Here is a 19,898-nt window from a genome sequence, read left to right as displayed (position 1 = left end):
ACATAAATTCTTATTAGAATTTTGAGTTATTTCTCTAGGCCTAGAGTGCCATGAGAAACTCCTGACATTAAGCATGCTATAAACCAAAGCAGCATGAGAATGTCTCCTCTACTTAAAATCCAACTTATCCACGTAGTTAACTTGCCTATCTAGGTCTCTCCATCCCTCTCAGCTCAGATGAAGTACATCCTCTTCTGTGAAATCATCTACACAATCCATGTGACATTCAAACTACCTTAATTGCTTCATAGCATACGTCTTCTATCAAGTCAGAGAAGAGTCAACAACACTGACATAGTTCCTTAATATACATAATGCTCCTTTCATTTGTAAAGGGATAAAGATTTATATAGGTTGAAGTCTGACATTCTCAGCAAAAGCATTACCCAGAATGAATAACACTAATCTAACTATAACCACAACACTATATATAGCATTATATTGGTTACAATGAGAACAAACTACTACTAGATGTAAACAGTCACATGGAAAGGTACCATATAGTACTCTGAATAATTTGGAATCTAAAATGTTTTAATGCAATTCTAATACTTAAAAAAAGCCAAACAGAAAACATCATATCTTATTTACCAAATACAAAGCCAGAGACGGGGGAGCCTCGTAGGCTGCCCTCCATGGGGTCACACAGAGTCGGACACGAATGAAGCGACTTAGCAGCAGCAGTTTTAACTTACATGCTGAAGATCAGCAGCCTAAGCATACACCTTTATTTTGGCAAACAGCCAAAATACATTTGGTATGTTTCAGAGTTAGAGATCTAATCAAGCAAAAGAAACACCTAAGAAATTATCGAGAAATAAGGAAACGATATGGCAACCCACTCTACTACCCTTGCCTGGAAAATCCCATGGACGGAGGAGCCTGGCAGGCTACGGTTCACGGGGTTGCAAAGAGTTGGACCCGACTGAGCCACTGAGCACACGAGGAAACTACATCATTTTTTCAGAACACACTGCTCATCCCTCACATGCTCATCCCTTCCTTCCGAAGGAACGATCTCTTGTCTTTACAACAGAATTTACAGAAAGCTAGGATGGACATGCATGTTCTGAGTATTTTCTTAAAAGATGTTGGCATTATAAACAAAGAGAGACTTCTCCAACCAATCCCGTGCTAGTGCTTTAAACATAAACACAAAGGTCAAATGTAATACTGTATGCAGACCTTTAGGAAACCAAGTTAGCTTTGTATTAATTAAAAGTCAACAGAATTTTTTCTACAGTGACAACAGTGATTTTTTTTAGTTTCTATGACAGGAACTGCTGAAGTGGTAAATAACCACATTTATTCTTTACAGCTACTCCTTTCTGAAGATCCAGTAAAACTACCTTTCCCTAATTCAGATACACTTGAATTAGAACAAAGCCCACCATACAACAGATGCTGGATAAATTAGTTTATAATTGATGTTTATATAATCAATAATCTCTAAAGACCAGATCTGCTTCCACATCTTACCTTCAGCCCTAAAAGAATATTTAGATTCATTCATTCATTTCATACTGACAAGTAGTATCAATGTTTAATTCAAGCTAAACCCCCCAAATTGTAGTTCAAATACTGTATTAAAAGGGACTTTATTAAATTAGCTTTGTAAGTCCATTTTAAATTAACCAGTGAGCTGGTTAATAAAATACAATAACTTCTCACAGTGAAAATATACCACCACTATCCGCAGCAGCAAGAGAAGAAATGTTGACTTAACACTTGCTGTGTTACAGGTAACATTCTAAGGGACGCACACAAATTACATATTTGATCTGAGAACAATCCTAAGATGTAGCTGTTATTGTCAGCTCCATCTTCTGAAAAAGCAGTAAGCTCAAGGAGGTTAATTAATGTGGACAAAATCACAGCCTGTATGTGGCAGAACCAGGACACAACTAGGCACTATGATCCTTGAGTCTGTGCTCTACAATCTATTTCCTTTTGATTCTTTTCTCAAGTTTTTAGAACAAGACTGCCTTGTTAGAAACCCACTCTGGAAACTCTCAGTAGTCATGCAGCTGGTCCTTCGAACTGTTTCCTGAGGTCCCAAAGAAGCTGCTATGGCAATGGCTGGTAAATCCTCCCCGAGTAGCAACCTTAGAGGTTCTGTTATACTAGGCTCTTTTATTTGTTATGTACTTTTAGATTCTCTCTCATCTTCTCACCTCGACTGCCTTTTGGAAATTAAAAAATTCCCCAAGTTTCTGAACCATGTTCTCTGAAATAATACTTCTTTAGCTGGTTTGTTCCAAACATCTCTCCCTCAGGTTTTACAAAGGGTTTATCACATCTTAAAACCCAGGCTGTTTATTTCCCTCATCACTCAATTAGATTTAGACTATGTCCTATCTTAATTACTCTCGATTTTCCAGCAGCTTGTCCTTAAGTTATGTAAAAGATAAGCATCTTGAGATGTTTATCTACTCTTACAGAGCTAACATCATGTATCCTCCAAGAAAGAGCTGCAACACTTTCTGCTTCATACACACTATCCCAGATTGAGTTCTTAGCCTTCTGACAAATTCCAAGACTGAAATGAAACTGATACTCAAAACCAAACGATTCAAAATAAAAGGCAAATTACATACATTAAATCAACCTATCACTGTACCTTCTCCACCAAGGCAAGTTTAAACAATCAGGGAAAATGTCTTTCTGTGAAAACTCCACACCCTTTCCACAATTATGTTCACTGACAGTCTACATTGCAGTGACAAATTTTCACACTCCTCTGCTGCCCCTTCCATGTCATATTTAAAAAAAAAAGGATTCATGCACAAGTATACCGTACAAACTCCCATCCCAATGGGTTTAGGTTCCAATCAGGTTAAGAAAAAGAATCAAACCAATCTTTGATTACCCATACTGTCTATAAACCAGTCCTGAACCATCTAAAAACTGATCTGCCTTAGAAATGCTGACTCACGAGTGAAGTAAGCCAGAAAGATAAAGAACAATACAGTATACTAACACATATATATGGAATTTAGAAAGATGGTAATGATAACCCAATATGCAAAACAGAAAAAGAGACACAGATGTACAGAACAGACTTTTGGACTCTGTGGGAGAAGGCGAGGGTGGGCTGTTTCAAGAGAACAGCATCAAAACATGTATATTATCTAGGGTGAAACAGATCACCAGCCCAGGTTGGGTGCATGAGACAAGTGCTCGGGTCTGGTGCACTGGGAAGACCCAGAGGAGTCGGGTGGAGAGGGAGGTGGGAGGGGGGATCGGGATGGGGAATACATGTAAATCCATGACTGATTCATGTCAATGTATGACAAAAACCACTACAATATTGTAAAGTAATTAGCCTCCAACTAATAAAAATAAATGGAAAAAAAAAAAAAGAAATGCTGACTCACACAAATCAGTGTAAGTAACATGAAGACTACAGTGCCTTCAAGCAAAAAGTATGTTTTTTTTTCCCTTCAGAAAAAAGGGTTTTAAAAAATGATGTTCCATGTGCCTAAAAAGTCTGTACCCCTATTGCTACTCCTGGCAAACCATTATTTTTACTTCAGTTCTTGACAGAAATTCTGCATTCTCTTTTCCAGCCTCAAGTGAATTCTCCAATCACGCTTTCAAATACACTCCAAAATTCTTTCAGAGCCTAATCACAATTTGAAATTTGATATTTACTGTGTATTTGCTTTATGTGGACGGGGCCAGTTTTAGTTTTACTACTATACCTAGCACTGCCCAACACACAGAAGGTACTCTGTTATTAGCTGACTAAATAAATAACTAAGCATCACTTGCCTAAGTTAAAGTTACTAGGTTCCCTCAGTATTATGATCTCTCAGTAATTTTGTAGTTTGAGGAAAAAACAAAAAGGAAGCATATCACCTGAAATAATAGTGAAATTAGCTACCAAAATAATAATGTAAACATTAAATATTTTAACTACCTCATTGAGGTACCCCCCCCCCCCCCGCCCCAATAACTTCCATTCCAAGACGGCCAAAGGAACATACATACAAAAGATGGGAGCAGGCAAACACACAACGAATTATAAAAACCAGTTAGCAGTGGTGGTTTTGAAAAGTAACTTGCCTACTGGGACTGGATAGCTATTTAAGGCTAGTCTAACACAGTGTGCACAAATTTACACTAGATCCAATCCTCTAAATAGAGCAATATTAAGACCTAGAATGTAGACACATATGTGTCCCAAACACTGAAGAAACTATCTTTGGACCATTAGCTATATAAGGATGAAGCTAAAGTAGTCTCAAAGAAATTAATTAGTAAACCAGTATTTATGTAGTGCACACAATACATCAGGAAGGACATGGTTAAATTCTTAGCTCCTCAAACAATCTTTAAGAGTTAGTCCTCTTTACCATCCTTCTGTGGTGAAAATTAAAGGCTTCTTCTGGCTACAAAGTAGATCCATAGGCATTTTATATTACACATGAAAACAGTTAATGGAGGGCTCAAATAGTTGTCTGATGTATTCACTCTTCCTACCCAATTAACTATGTAACTAATTCTCATTAAGTTTTTAGCTATTTTGAACATCTGGGTTCTCAAGAAAGGAGTTGATAGATGACTTCACAAAATATATCTAGGGATTCATAAGACACTGCACTTAATAAAGCACTTCCATTAGTTAAAACTACCACTTACTCCATCTAATAGGATGTGATATCACTTAAAGACAATACTAGGTTACCTTCTAGCTCTTCAGAAGATTCCAGGAGAAATTCCCATAAGCTTACCCTATTAAGAATTAAGGTTTCTTTTTAAATTTAAATAAAGCCTCTAGAAACCATTCCATAGAAAACATCACAATGCCAAAGATAGAGCTCTCAAATCTGTTGTCATTCATTTCCTATTAACTGAACCAAAATCTTTCACAAGCATGCGTCTTTTGAAAGCCTACCACTTTCCACTATAAACATTTACACATTTTTGCCCTAACACTGCATGTAACTTTCTCATCTCCCAATTCCTCAATTCTGCTCTCCCTGCTCAACTATGGCTTACTTTAAAAAAAAAAAAAGAAAAATTCAATGCACAGTTAATCAAATGTCATGTTATTGTTTCTCCTAAAGGTGAGCAAAACCTGCACTTTATTATCCTCAATTCCTTGACATTATCTAATTGTAAAGTAATAAAAAATAAGTTCAGATTTTATGTTATGCTTTTGCCAATTATACTGTATTTACAACTAATAAACACCATGACTGTCACTAAAGATTTATTCAATAAAGATTAAGGTTTAAGTCAAAAACACACCTCATAAAGTCATAAAGACAAGCTGACTGAAGTAAACACTTAAGTTCAATTGCTATTAATTGAAACTAATTAATAAAGCAATTATTTGGAAATCATAATAAAATAATAAATTAAAGAAACGGGAAGAAACTGAGATGGAATTTGAAAGGTGACAAGGTTTTGATTATGGAAAAAAATTTTAAGTTGTGATAGCAGTTACATTTAGAGAAATCTTATTTTTGAGACAGATGCACTGAAGTATTTACAGATCAAAAGCATATAATGCCTAGGATCTGCTTCGTATTTGGGGGGACACAGAAATGGGTTGAGATATGGATGAAACAAGATGAGTCAACTTTGAAGATGCAAGACAAATAAATATGAGTTCATTGCAGCATTATTCTACTTTTACACACATTTGAAGTTTTCTGTAAAATACACAGCTTCCCCTGTAACGCTGTATGTACCTCTGCATCAAAGACTCCTGTCACTGTCTGTGTAACATCTCACCCACCACTGTCTTTTAAAAACAACCTCAGGGAGAAGACTGTATCAAGACAAAGAACTCATTTTAAAAAAACAAATGAACTATCATACACATACACACAGAATAAACAAAAGATTTTCAAAAGAATTACCATCAGGCAACAAACATCACACTACTTATGCTGAATTCAAGTGTGAAAGTATTAGAAAGACGCTCAATATGGTTGTCAATCATATTAGAAAGAAGCTCAATACGGTGTAACAAAGAGGTTTTTGGGGAGACTCTTAATAGAGTATATTACAAAAGATTGCTCCTTTTAGTTCAAAACACATCCATGGTTAACACCTGTGTAATTAGTATTAAAAGCCCTCTACCCAATAAATCATATTCCTTCCCACACATCCTTCTTTCTAAAAATATTTTTCCATCGATTCTCGGTCTTTTGGCTAAGATCAAGTGTAGAAATATTTTTCCTTTACTAAGATATATCATCTACCTTTCTGTCATATTTAAATGATACACTTCACCTAAGATATAGCACCAAGTAACTAAAATCTGACCTGTGAACTTCACTGTCTACTGAGCAGCTATATATATTACTAATAAAAAAAAAAAGAATCCATATTAAAAGTCATCTAGTAAGCATAAGAAGGTTTAATCTGGATTATTCTAAATCTGGACAACCTGACACTCCACTAGCAATGTCTGCTATCTGGTGGCAGAAAACTAAAAGCAGAGGGGAAATAGTGTCCATTTTTAAAGACAGTACTTACTTAAGAATGGTTTTTGCACTACTGCAGTCTTCAAATCGAATGGAGTAACCAACTTCCTGGCCCAACATCACATCCATTTCATCAGCAACTCTCTGAGCCACACTCATTGCAGCCACTCTCCTGGGTTGGGTACAGGCAACTCCTCTTTTGGGTCCTGGTAATGATCGCATGTACTCCACACACCACTGTGGAATCTATCAAATAATTTCACATTTAAATTAATTCTACTCTGCCTACACATCGAGTATGTTTAACATGAAGTGTTTTATCTCATTCTAATAATATAAGACAAAATTCAATTCAGGCACACCACAATTATTTACGACTCAAACTTTGAACAGCATGAGCTCTCTGAGGCGGGGAAGGTCCCAGAGAACACGGCTCTGATGTCAACCACACCTCAGTGAGCCAGGTACACTCAGCTGAATATGCTGGATGGGGGTCAATGTTCCACCACCAAGCGTTTTTCTATACACGGGGGAAAAAAGTCAACTTAGGAAAATTCTAAGTTTATAACAAATGTTAGTTCCCAAAAATATTCTAAGAAACCTTTAACTTAAATTCTTAAACAATTTAAGTTACAAAGTAACACACACAAAAGTAGAAATCATATCTATTTGTACTTATAAAGCTGTATCTCTCAATTCAATTCAAATTTGTTATGTTAGGGATTTCCCTGGCAGCCCAGAGGTTAAGACTCCACTCTTCCAATGCAGGGAGCACAGGCTCTATTCCTGGTTGGGGAACTAAGATCCTACATGCTGCAGAGCGCATTCAAAATGTTAAAAAGAAAAAAAAAAAAAAGAGCTAAGTCAAGAGAATCTAACTCTTATCCTTTTCCCCTCAGAAGTACACACAACGGTAACATCCTAAAGGTTAATTTTAGGAAGATCTTAAAAGTTAACTGTCAATCTCAAACTCAACAGAACCTAGAGAAGTAACAACAGCACTTCCCTGAAGGAGCGCAATGAAGGTACAGAAAGGGCGGGGGACCAACAAGTTTAAGCAGCTGGTTGTTGCCATGATGCCAGTGCATTTCCTGGCTGTTTCATTATCAACAGAAGCTCAGAGATCCTCTAATTTAATGGTTCTTTCTCTACGCATTTACCTGAAAAAGAACCATGGGAAAAATCTAAGTGCTTACTACACTAAACTGGAACCCACTGCTACAAAGACACAATGGGTCTCCATCAAAGCCCTCAAGTCTATCTGGTTTTAATGCTACAGGAAACATGGGAGTTTTTCTGGTACAGAATTTGTACAGTGATATTTGAACAACACTGGTTGTTGTACTATTATTGCCTTGTAGACAGGTTTTCTGCAATTTTGGGATAACCGCTGTCATTGACAAGTATCTGAAAGGGGAAAGGAGAGATTATGCTGCTTCTCTAGGAATGTAAATACGCATATCTTTAAAGGACTTAAAACGATCAAAAACACTAAACTAAAATAGAAGGGCATCTCTGGGCCTGTAAACCAACAGATCAAAGTTTATGTGGCTTTCCAGAAAAGTTTTATATGTATCTTCATTTCAGCAAACTGCCTACAAAGGCAAAATGTACTTCAAACGATCAAACAAAATGAAATTCAAGTAAACACCCATTGGTCAATTAAAGTTACTAAAATTAATTCAGAACTCTCAAGGCAAGAACATTCACAGATTTTTAAATTCACTCTACTGAAACAAATAGCTTACTCACACTTTAAAAATAAGATAGGAACAACTCTGGCTAATTCATCAGTTTTTGAACTTTTGATCTCAGGACCTCTTTATACTTTTAAAAACCCAGGATGCCCAACAACTAATACATTCCTTGTGTTTGGAAATTAAAACTGAAAGCTTGTTAAAATATTTATTAATTCCTTAACATTAAAAACCCATTCTATGTTAGCGTTAACAGTTTCTATGAAGAAAGTAAATCCTAAAAAACAAAATTTAGCGAGAGTACATTGTTGTAGATCTGCTTATTGCTAATGTCTAGCTTAAGAGAAGACAGACTCTGCTTCTATTTTGAATGTGCTACAATATTTGTTTTGTTTGAAAAAAAAATCTCAGGAACTTTCAAAGGGTTTCTAGACAATATTTGGACACTGGCTCCATCAATATACCTATCCATATTTCTAAGAGTAGCAGTAAGAAGGGAAGTACATCATAAAATATGCTTCTGACTTGCTCAAGCCAGGTATCAGTTCTAAGCTATTCCTTCCCTCAGCTTCTTCCCATCCTCCATTTGTGACCATCTACCTAAAAACTGATCCACAGCCCTCAGTCTTCTTGTTTTATACATCATCTTGAGTGATTTTATTTATTTATTCTTCTGACACACATCAAATGTCAATCCCAACCCTAGTCCTACACCTGACCTTATCATTTCACTTGAAGGATGGCTAATTTCTTGGTATCCTGAATCCAACAAATTTAAAACCAAAACCACTTCTCACCTTCCTCCAAGTACTTAAAAATCCCTCCCTGTCTCCTACTCAACAACAGTAACATCTTAACTCCAATCTTTTTTTTCTGGCTACACGGCATGGGAGGTCTTAGTTCCCTAAGCAGGACTGAACCAATGCTCCCTGCAGCGGAAGCATGGAGTCTTAACCACTGGACTGACAGAGAAGTCATCAACCTGCCCTTTATTCTCCATTCTACCACCCTATACAAAATCAAATTTTTATGACTTCCTACAAAGCCTGTCATCAACATTCTCACTAGACAGGACATTTCTGTAAAATTCCTTGTCATCTCCCTTCAACTTAAAGGTTCCGCCGGCCCCTTGATCTACTGCAAGAAAGCTACAGTTTTGGTCTCCCCAGCCCCATCTCCCTCTCCAAACACACACTATACACTCTGGCCAGGGGACTTGCTTTCTCTTCTCTCTAAATGTATGCCCTTGCTCATGCTGTCCCTCTGGCTGAATTAGCTTTAGTTTTTTATTTGGTTGTAGTATATGCACACCAAATTGCAATCTGCAAAGTCTTCAGTATGAATCTCTGTCAAAAGTTAAACCATGGTAGATCTTGTTTGGAGAACTTCATTTTCTGATAGGCATACACACAAAAATTACTCAAAATGGCTGACAATTCTTAACGGTTTTGAGTCAAAATTTAGTAGGAGTATGCCAAAAATAGTATTTGCATGAAATTATTTGAAGGGTTCTCTTCAAATCCCCCAAATGCCCTGCAACCTTAAGTATCCAAGTTATCTTAAGTATTAAAAACAAACAAAAAAATCCCAAATACCAACCCAAATAATCACAAACCTCTTGTTTTGAGTTCACCTGACCTTCTTCTCACTAACTGCTTCTAAATGAGCTCATCTCAGAAATGTTAACCATAGAAGACCCCAGAAGAGCAATATGAAATAACTTTAGCTATGAAACAAAGGTACAAAGTTTTAGATATTGAACCCAACTATATCTACTATGTAGTCTAGGGCAACCTACTAAACCTCTCATAAATCTATATCTCATTTTGCTCATCTGTAAAATGGTGACGAACAACTTTCCTGCATGGCTGCTGAAAAAATGAGATGATACAAAGTACACAGTGCCTGGCTTTACCCAACTGCTGATTAAACAAGTGCTGTTAAACAAACGACATAAACCACTGAAATAATTATTAAAAACATGAAACTAGTTAAGTTCAGAGTTATATCTTTCCATGTATTTAATTCTTTAAATTTCCAAAAGGTGATAAAAATAAACCAACAGTTTTGGTTTCTAACATCAACACTACATTTCCTCCACTTTAAAAGAAATATCCTATTTACGAAAGCTCAGTCTTTTAAATAACAAAAATTTCACTTTGGTTTGCTATTGTAGTATTCAAAATGTCTCCATGAAATAATTAATAAATTGTGTCATTATGTAACCTTAATAAAAGGTTATCCTGTAAATGCAGTACACTCAAATCTGAACACCTATCATAGATAAACAAACATGGAAAAACAGGCCAGTAGGAAACAATGTAATTATTTCAGCATGATGAATAATAATTAAAATCATTCCAACATTTTCTTGAATTTTCCAAATTTTCTACAATAGCCAAGGACTTCTACTTTTGTAAAATCTAAGAAATTTTCCAACAGGTCAGGATCAAGCATCTGAAAATACGGTTATCTCACTTCTCAAGAGAATGCAAGTTAAAAATTACACTGAAATACCACTTTCCACCTATCAGATTGGCAAAAGTTCAGCAGTACACTCTAATGGTTTCCCACATCTGTTCTAATACATGCTTATGGAAGGGTAAACTGATATGTTGCCTATTGCCTATGGAAGGCTATTTGGCTGTATGTACCAAGATTACAATTAATCCTCCTCTGACCCAGCAATGTCTGGAAATTTATCTTAAATATATACTAGCCCACGCAAAACAACCATCAGAAACAGCCTAGATGTCTATGACACAGGCCTAGCAAATAAGGGCTCATCCATGTTTGAGAAATATCCTAAGTATATTACTAACACAACACTAATAAGTGTGTTTAGTTCAGGGGTGGGGAGGATAGGGACACTACTAGATGGAGGTCATAAGTAAAGAGACTTTACTTAGCTCTTCTACTTTTTTAAAAGAATAGGTATCATTCACATAGTTGAAAACAATTACAAAAACAAATGAAAATGACAAAAATCACTCCAATGGTTCAGATCTCTTCACCTTGGCACCCCCAAGTATGCACCACTCCAAATTCAAAATGGGTAGGAGAATATCACTGCCATAATTTACATAATAAAACTGGGAGAGGGGTGGGAATCAAAACCAGTACTGCTGTTTTCCCAGAGAGACTCAGGAAAATAGGTGCTCTCCATAGAACCTCCACCCTGTAAGTCACTAAAAAGTGCTAAATACACAAAGCAGCTATGCCTCAAAATATTCTGAAAGCCCAGCCAATGAGAGTAACTGCCAGGACCAAATTCACATTTAGTAAACACAAACATTAGTAAAGTACGCACCATGGTATGCAGTAACTCACCTGTGTTGTTTTACCAGACCCAGTCTCACCAACAAGTACAAAGGACTGATGTCTAACCAGAATATCTGTAAACCTATCCTTGTATTCCCAAACAGGGAGCTGAAGTCGTTTCTTCAGAATATCATAGTATCGAGGCGTGTGGGGTAAGTTGGTAAATGGATTAATGCACTGTGGGAGTGATGTGTGTCCTGCATGGCCGGTGTGTGTTGAATGCGCAGAATGTGTCGAATGTGTTGAATGTGCCGAGTGGGTTGAGTGAGCTGAATGGGAAGCTTTTAAAGGTGGTAATCCAGCACTGATAAGCATAGCATTTGTCGAAGCTCGCAATTCCTTCTCCTTTTCTTTTTCCCTTTCCCGCTCTCTATCTCCTCTATCTCTTTCTCGGTCTCGATCTTTAGACCGATCTTCCCGGTCACGGTCACGATCTCGATCCTTCCTAAAAATAGGAAAAAAAAAAAATCTTACAATTCAGATTCCAAATTCTATGCAAAATGTTCACAGCAGCATTATAGTCACAAGAAAGTAAATGTCCAACAACCAAATAAACTGATATAAAACTCAAAAGTATTAGAAACAATGAAAAAGAACTTTTAATCAAGGATTCTCCATGCCTCATTCATAACCATCTTTCCCTTCTTTGATGATGATTCAAATTCTGGTAAGAACAGTCTCTCTCCACCTTTACCCATCAGCTAAAATAACATAAGAATTCGTTTTGCAAGTAAAATCCTTTGCTTTAGAAGTTAAAGACTAAGGGCAGTGTGGGGAAAAGGCAGGGACAAATTAGGCAAAGAGAATGGCATCAGTCCTTCCCAAACTCTCCTTCAGGTCATGTGAAAATGTATTTCTGCACTGAAAGTGTATTCAAAACTTAACAAGAAATAAATCTTTTATTGCTTCTGCTTCAAAGATAACTCCACCTCACATTACAGTCACACAAATATTGAGTTAAAGAACTAGTACGTTTGCTTTCTTTAGTTTCCAAATTTTGTTCAAAAGCATATATTACTCTCTAAGAAAAACTAAAACTTTTTAAAAAACTCTGCTTTTCACTGTTTACTCTTGCATCTATCATTAAAAGCAATAGTAAAACATTGGAAGTACTCTGTAAAACCTATGTATACGTTAATCATCCATAAAGTGAAAAGCAGCCCATTAAAAAAAAAATCATTGGTTACTATTAAGTTATTTAAAATTACACAAATGATCACTATATTAATCTTGGGTCATTTAGTCAATTCTATTATCTACTTTTAATTACTAACTGTTGTGTCTTAGTCACTAATTTGGGTCCAACTCTTTGACTAGAGACGATCCCTAATACAGTAAGAATTTTTAAATTATCTGTGTTTATTCATTCTACTCATCTAGTGTGTGTGTGTGTGTTCTCAGTCGTGTCCCAATCTTTGAGACTCCATGGACTGTAGCCCACCAGGCTCCTCTGTCCATGGAATTTTCCAGGCAAAAATACTGGAGTGGGTTGCCATTTCCTACTTTTGGGAACTAATCTAGTTTACTTCAGACCAAATTCTACAGCAGACAAATGTACAAGGTATTTGGGCTCAGACCTGAAACAGTGAGGCAACATGGAACCATGAAACAAGCTGCTAAGTATGTCACTGTTCCTTATCCACAACACACAAAAGTCATGAATTTCCGATGCCCCAATTACCGGCAGCAGACAAGGGAAGACCAATCATTCTCTGTAATAGCATATCGGCTGGGCAACAGTTACTCCCCTTAGGAGAATACAGCTAAAATGCTGAACCCAGCATGAGCTAGGATGGTTTCCCAATTACAAAAAATGATAAGCTGACCAATTTTATTTGTTCTTGTCCTTTCAAAAATAAAATTCTATTTTACAGAAACTTGCCTAGAGAGAAAAATCTTATTATACATACACAAATATTCACACACACACACTTTTCACATAAAATCTTTTCATAGATGTATCTATAAAAAGTGATTTCTCCCTTCTCACATCCCAGTGTTCACGTTTTACAGAACTATAAGATATACAAGCTAAAATTGAAACTTCTCATCCCATCTGGCATAAAGAGAAAGAAATCAAAGGAACCTAAAGGATAATCTACCTAACATACAAAATGAAGCCCCACCAGTTCAGAACTTAAGCTTCCTGGCCTATCTTCGAAATAAACCACCAACTATCCTTTCTTTGGAAGTCTGCATTCAAATGGGTATATCTTTCCTTTTTTCCTTTGCTTTTCGCTTCTCTTCTTTTCACAGCTATTTGTAAGGTCTTCTCAGACAGCCATTTATTTGTATCCGGTCCCATCACTTCATGGCAAATAGATAGGGAAACAGTGGCTGACTTTATTTTTGGGTGCTCCAAAATCACTGCAGATGGTGATTGCAGCCATGAAATTAAAAGACGCTTACTCCTTGAAAAGAAAGTTATGACCAACCTAGACAGCATATTAAAAAGCAGAAGACATTACTTTATCAACAAAGGTCCATCTAGTCAATGCTATGGTTTTTCCAGTAATCATGTATGGATGTGAGAGTTGAACTATAAAGAAAGCTGAGCACAGAAAAATTGATGCTTTTGAACTGTGGTGTTAGAGAAGACTCTCGAGAGTCCCTTGGACTGCAAGGAGATCCAACTAGTTCATCCTAAAGGAGACCAGTCCTGGGTGTTCACTGGAAGGACTGATGTTGAAGCTGAAACTCCAATACTTTGGCCACCTGATGCTAAGAGCTGACTCATGTGAAAAGACCCTGATGCTGGGAGGGATTGGGGGCAGGAGGAGAAGGGGACGACAGAGGATGAGATGGTTGGATGGCATCACTGATTCAACGGACATGAGTTTGGGTAAACTACAGGAGTTGGTGATGGACAGGGAGGCCTGGCGGGTTTTTCAGGGGCCTTCTTCACCAGAAACTTCATTACCAAAAACAACCACAACAGAGGAAGAATAAAATACATTCTGAAGACACAAAGATTAACTGCTGACCACATACTGGGGTTTAACTCTGATATAAATGTAAAAGGAGCACCGAGATCACAATTGCATATCCACTGGAAAAGTATAAGCCTCAGTGCACTAATCTGCAAAGTGAATAGTATTAATAGTCTCTTAGATTAAAACAAGAACACAAATTCAATCACCTTGAAATGTTGCCTATGATTCTAACTCTCTACCTTCAACAGGACAGGGAAGATAAAAGGGCAAGTTAAGGAGGGCTCAAACTCACTGCTTCATAAGTATATGTAGGACATTGTATATATGCATGTTTTCTTTTTTAAAACAGGTACTTTTACTATCAAGGAAGTTTGTTATTTAGAAGATTTACTAATTGAGATCTAATGCTTAAAAAGCCAATTATCAAAGCACTGCAGTATCATCACTTAGCCACAACATGACAGGAAGAGACACGACAGGACAGTGGTTGAGCACACGGTTCAGTATTCTATCTCAGCTTAATCCTCAGCCTCAGCACTTAAACTAACTATATAACCAGTTATTTCTTTCCTCATCGATAAAAATCTCATGGGGTAAAGCAAGGATTAAGTGAGTTAATATGTGTAATGTGCTTAAAATAGTGCCTAGGACATAATAAATGCCCAATATAACATTGGTTATCATATTTTTAATTTAAAATACCAGGTTAAAATTCTACATGGAAAAACAGAAACACTCTAAAGATGTAAACTGTTTATCCAAGTATTTTAAATAAGCACTGCTTTTAATCTGGCATTCTCACTTTCCAAGGATATATTGGACTTTTAAGATATATTAGTAAGTACACATAAGGATGCTCATCACACTTTTTACTTGTAAGGTTGGAAAACTATCCAAAAAATCAGTGAACAGGAAATTGGTTAAATAAATTATGATACTCTTTTACAAAAGGAATACTATGCAGCCAGTGAAAAGAATAATGTATATCTATTCTACAGCCTATGACACATTTCTGGGTGAATAAAAAAAAAAATCAAAGCCTAAATAATACATATTAAAAGGCAGCAACAGAGAAGCAGACATAGAAATCAGACTTGTGGATCCAGTGTGGGAGGGAGAAGCTGGGATTAGTTGAGAGTAGCATGAAAACATATACAGTCCCCTCAGTAAAACAGCTAGCCAGTAGACATTTGCTGTGACACAAAGAAGTCAACCCAGTGCTCTGTGACAACCTAGGGGGTGGGATGGGGTGGGAGATGGGAGGGAGGCTCAAGAGGAAGGGGACGTATGTATGCCTGGGGCTGCCTCATGTTGATGTGTGACAGAAACTAGCACAACGTTGTAAAGCAAGTAGCTCCCAATAAAATAAAAAGGAAAAAGATCCTACTGCTATCAAATATTATAGTTCATACCTGTGAATAAACATGCAGAGATAGAAGAAAACAAATTTTCATCAAGAGGTTAAATAAAGAAAGGGATGAAGGCATCTGAGAATTTTTTGCCTTTTACTTTACATTTTTATGAACGGACATTTCTTGTGTTCCCTGGGGCAAGTTACTTAACCCCACCAACATCACAGAACTTCAGCGAAAAAATACATATATATATATATATATACACACACACATATAGTACCTAAAATATTTTGGGAACTACATGTATTATTTTATCACTATATTTGCTTCACATTTTTAACAGAAAAAACTTATCAGGTAGTAATAAAAACAAATACCAAAATGAAAAAGTCCCTATTTTCAAAAATTTTTTCCATACTTCAACAGTAAGTTGTCTCTTGGTTAATAATTTTACACAGAAAATGTTGTGAATAATGGGAAAAAGAAGGTCTATATGTAACAGAAACCTTCAACGTCTCTACCCGAGTCCAAAACTAAAATATAGCAGGAGTAAACAAAGCCAAATATAGTTTAGGAGCATGAATCTGAGTATAATCTCTCACTGAAATTACCTTCACGTCTCAGGAATGGGGAAAAAGGGACATCCATGTCTGACAGTGGAGTTCACATGACTGGCAGGCCTACTCTCTCAGGTACCTGTTAACTAGTAGGGCTTTAATAAAAATCTGCAAGGCTGCATGACAATCAACAAAAGTAACTTTTAAAATTACTAAATGGGGTGGGGGTGGGAATCCCAAGCACTTATGCACACTGTAAACTCACTGCTAGAGAAAGTTCTATGAGAAATGACATTCAGGTGACATAGTAATTACTATACAAATGCCCCACCAAAATATCTCAGAACTTGAGCTTTATTTCAAAGATGAACTCTCCTTCATCTACAGGTAGATGTCATTTATAACACCCAATAGAATCATAAGTTCACCATCAAAGACCTGAAAAGCTCATATTTTTACTAAAGATGCCAGATTTACAAGAAAAGGGGTGCAAATCCATGTCCCTACCATGGGACCACTAATCCCAACCATCTGAATGGTGCACATACATCCTAATATGAGTAAATGAAGTCATTCACCTAGAGTGTATTTTTTTTCCAATTTCAACTCTGTGAGAGATATTAAGATGCTAAGTTGCACCTTACCCAGATGACAAGCAACTTATTTTTGCTTCACAGGAACAAAGAACCAAGTGTTCCCTACTTTACTAACCCAATATAAACGTCATTAAAATAGGCTGTAATGACTGAACTAGTTATAGTCTGTGTGCCGTATTGGAAAAAGCACGAGGCAAAATGAAAATCAAAAGATCAAGGTTCTAAATTCAGCTGTAAACTGAAAGGTTCCACAAGCCACCTAAACAACTCTGGGTCTCCATTCCTCATCCCTTGAGTGTAAACAATTATACTTTATTTCAAGTCATTTCCAGGTCTAAAGAGTTTGTGACTTGTCACTCAAAGTTGAGAGCTAAAATTCTGCTGTGCAGGTTGGGGCGGAGAGGGTCCACTGCAGAAAACGACAAAGCTGACATGTAACACTACAAACTAAAAAATTCACAAGATTAAAATTTTACATACTTATACTTTCTGTATTCAATACATGAAAAGATATCAAAAAGTACACCCTATTCTGGCTTATACTCCCCAGACACCTCAATCAACCCAAAGGGAGTGAAAAGAAATTCAAAAAAGTTATACAGACTTGATACAGCGATTCTGCACAAGTATACACACAATAAAATGCAAAATTATGCAAAGTATTGAAGATATCCAGACTTTCAAGTCTCTGCCTGAATTACTCGAATAAATCTCTGTCCGTCAGGAAAGAAAGTACACACTGGACAAGAACTTATTTTCATGCAATTGCGAAAAGTCAACTGTTAAATTCCTCTGCATTTTTAAGAAAAGGCTGAGTAGAAAGAAATCTGAAAACACCTGTGTATTTCAACTCCCAAGCAATCTCCCCAAAGGCGACATTTTGCCGTTTTTTAAGTAATAGACACTTTTGAAAAGGGTCTTCTTGTTTCAAAACCTACCTACGAACGAGCGTGGGGAAGAGGGACAGAAAACAAGAATTCACAGGGAAATAATAGAGAGAGAGAGAGAGACTATCTTCTATTATCTATTCCAGGGATAACCCTGTAACTACTGTTTCGGCCAAAGCAGGAAATAAAGGAGATGGCGGGAGCGTGGGCAGAGAGCGGAAGTTTGCCTAGTATCTACTTTGAAGTGTTTGAATGGACCGAGGCACGCGCTCTCCCGCCAAAGTATAAACTCAGCGGCCCCAAATCACCAGCTGCTGCCCATAAGGTATATTCCACAGTTTCTTTTCTCACGTCTGGCCCTCTACTTTCCCATCCCCCAGTAACTCCTCGTCTGCACGCCACACTCAACTTCCACCACCCCCACCCCCGCCTACACCAGAATCCACGCGTTTCTCTCACTTTTCGGCCTCCGCTTCTCCCCTTGTTGGGCATTCAGCCTCCCCCCAAGGCCCTCTCACAGACCCCGCTGCCCGAGAAGTACCTAGTGCCCTTGGAAGCGACTACTCCTGCCGCGCCCTCCCCCACTCTCTGCTCCGGATCCAGGCCTTACCAGGAGCCCAGACCACGAGGTCCGCGGTTCCCTCCCGTCCGCTCCCCTCGAAGTGACTCTCGCTCGACTCCGCCCGGGGAGGAGGCGCCCCAGTGACCACGCCAGGCCTCTCCGCTCTCCCGACAGGGCCGGGCGGCGGCCGCGCCACTCAGCTCCCCGCGCCCTTGCCCGGCCGAACGCCGGGAGTGGCACCGCTCTCCCGCGCCCCGCCGCCAATGACCCAAGCCGAAAGGGAAACAAAGTGTCGAGCCCCGGGGTCCGCTCAGCCTGGCCCTCCCTGGCCCGTCCGCCGCCGGGACCCCAACAAAGCCCGAGCCCTTGCCTCGCGCCCCCGGCCTGGCTTACCCATCGGTCCCCGCACGCTTCTTGCCGGAGGGGTAATCCTCCCCCAGGTCCAACCGGTGTCGCTTAGACATCTTCGAACTCTTCGAGCAGGCGGTTATGAAGGAAGAAAAAAAGAAACCCTGGCGGCTTTATCGGCGCAGTCGAGGGCACCTACTAAACTCTGGCCGACCCCCACCCCTCCCGCTACAACAGCCTACACAGTGCGGCCGGAACCAGGAGCTAAAATGGCGGCGGCGACGAGGGCTGGGCCTGGCGCGCGCGCTTCCGCGGTATAATGTGCGTGCGTGCGTGCGTGCGTGCGTCTGTAGTGCGCGCGCACGCAGCGGAGGCGGGAACTCCAGCCCCGCCCGCTGCCTCGTAGACTCGCCCTTATTCCTCCGTGGCTGTCTTCTCACTCTTGCCACCGCTCTCCTCACTCTTGCCACCGCTCTCCTCCCTCTTGCCACCAGTTTCCGCCCTCTTGGTGGGTGCTAGACGGGTTGAGCCCTTGGGTCTTTCATGCCCCTCTGATTTTGGAAATTGAGAAAAGAAAAAGTCTAATCCTGGGTAGGTGGTTCTTTCCATCTGTATGACCCTGGCATTAGGGGGGCAGAGCTAGGACTGGAACCCAGTTATAACTCCAATCTGGAACTTGAAACCGCTGAGCTCAGCTGCGGTGAGGGAACTGAGGTGACAAAATGTCAAGACTTAGCGTAATCAGTTTTGCCTTAAAAAAAATTTTTTTTTGTATCAGATTTAACATTTTAACATTTAACATTTAAAGTACATTTAAAGAAAAAAACAAGAAAAGGACATTATGCATTCAGTCTATTGATGTTTTTACTGGAATGGGGAAAGTTGGCAGTAAAGGCGTAACTTTTTCCTGTGTGCCTGTTATGTCCTTCTAAGGGATTCTTGCCCACAGTGGAAGATATATAATGGTCGTCTGAGTTAAATTCACCCATTCCAGTCCATTTTAGTTAGCTGATTCCTAAAATGTCAGTGTTCACTCTTGCCATCTCCTGTTTGCTACAAATTTGCCTTGATTCAGGGACCTAACATTCCAGGTTCCTACGCAATATTGCTCTTTACATCATCGGGCATTACGTCCATCACCAGTCACATCCACAACTGGGTGTTGTTTTTGCCCTGGTTCCATCTCTTCATTCTTTCTG

At 38.6% G+C, this 19,898-nt stretch overlaps 1 protein-coding gene across 1 annotated transcript in view; it reads right to left on the bottom strand.

Annotated features, from left to right (window-relative positions):
• DHX15 (DEAH-box helicase 15) overlaps positions 1-18,994 on the bottom strand; it is a 54,379-nt gene extending 35,385 nt beyond the window's left edge. The window contains exons 1-3 of the mRNA XM_020913309.2: positions 18,745-18,994; positions 11,471-11,906; positions 6,496-6,689 (exon numbers count right to left, since the gene is read on the bottom strand). Coding sequence (XP_020768968.1) covers positions 6,496-6,689; positions 11,471-11,906; positions 18,745-18,815 — 701 coding nt within the window. The 5' untranslated portion in view covers positions 18,816-18,994. The remainder of the gene's footprint in view (positions 1-6,495; positions 6,690-11,470; positions 11,907-18,744) is intronic.
• Between the last annotated feature and the right edge of the window lie 904 nt (positions 18,995-19,898).

This window comes from Odocoileus virginianus, chromosome 21, assembly GCF_023699985.2.
Source record: "Odocoileus virginianus isolate 20LAN1187 ecotype Illinois chromosome 21, Ovbor_1.2, whole genome shotgun sequence".
Classification (NCBI taxonomy): Eukaryota; Metazoa; Chordata; class Mammalia; order Artiodactyla; family Cervidae; genus Odocoileus; species Odocoileus virginianus.
The sequence above is the reverse complement of the archived record's forward strand: the minus strand, read 5'-3'. Positions and strand labels throughout refer to the sequence as shown.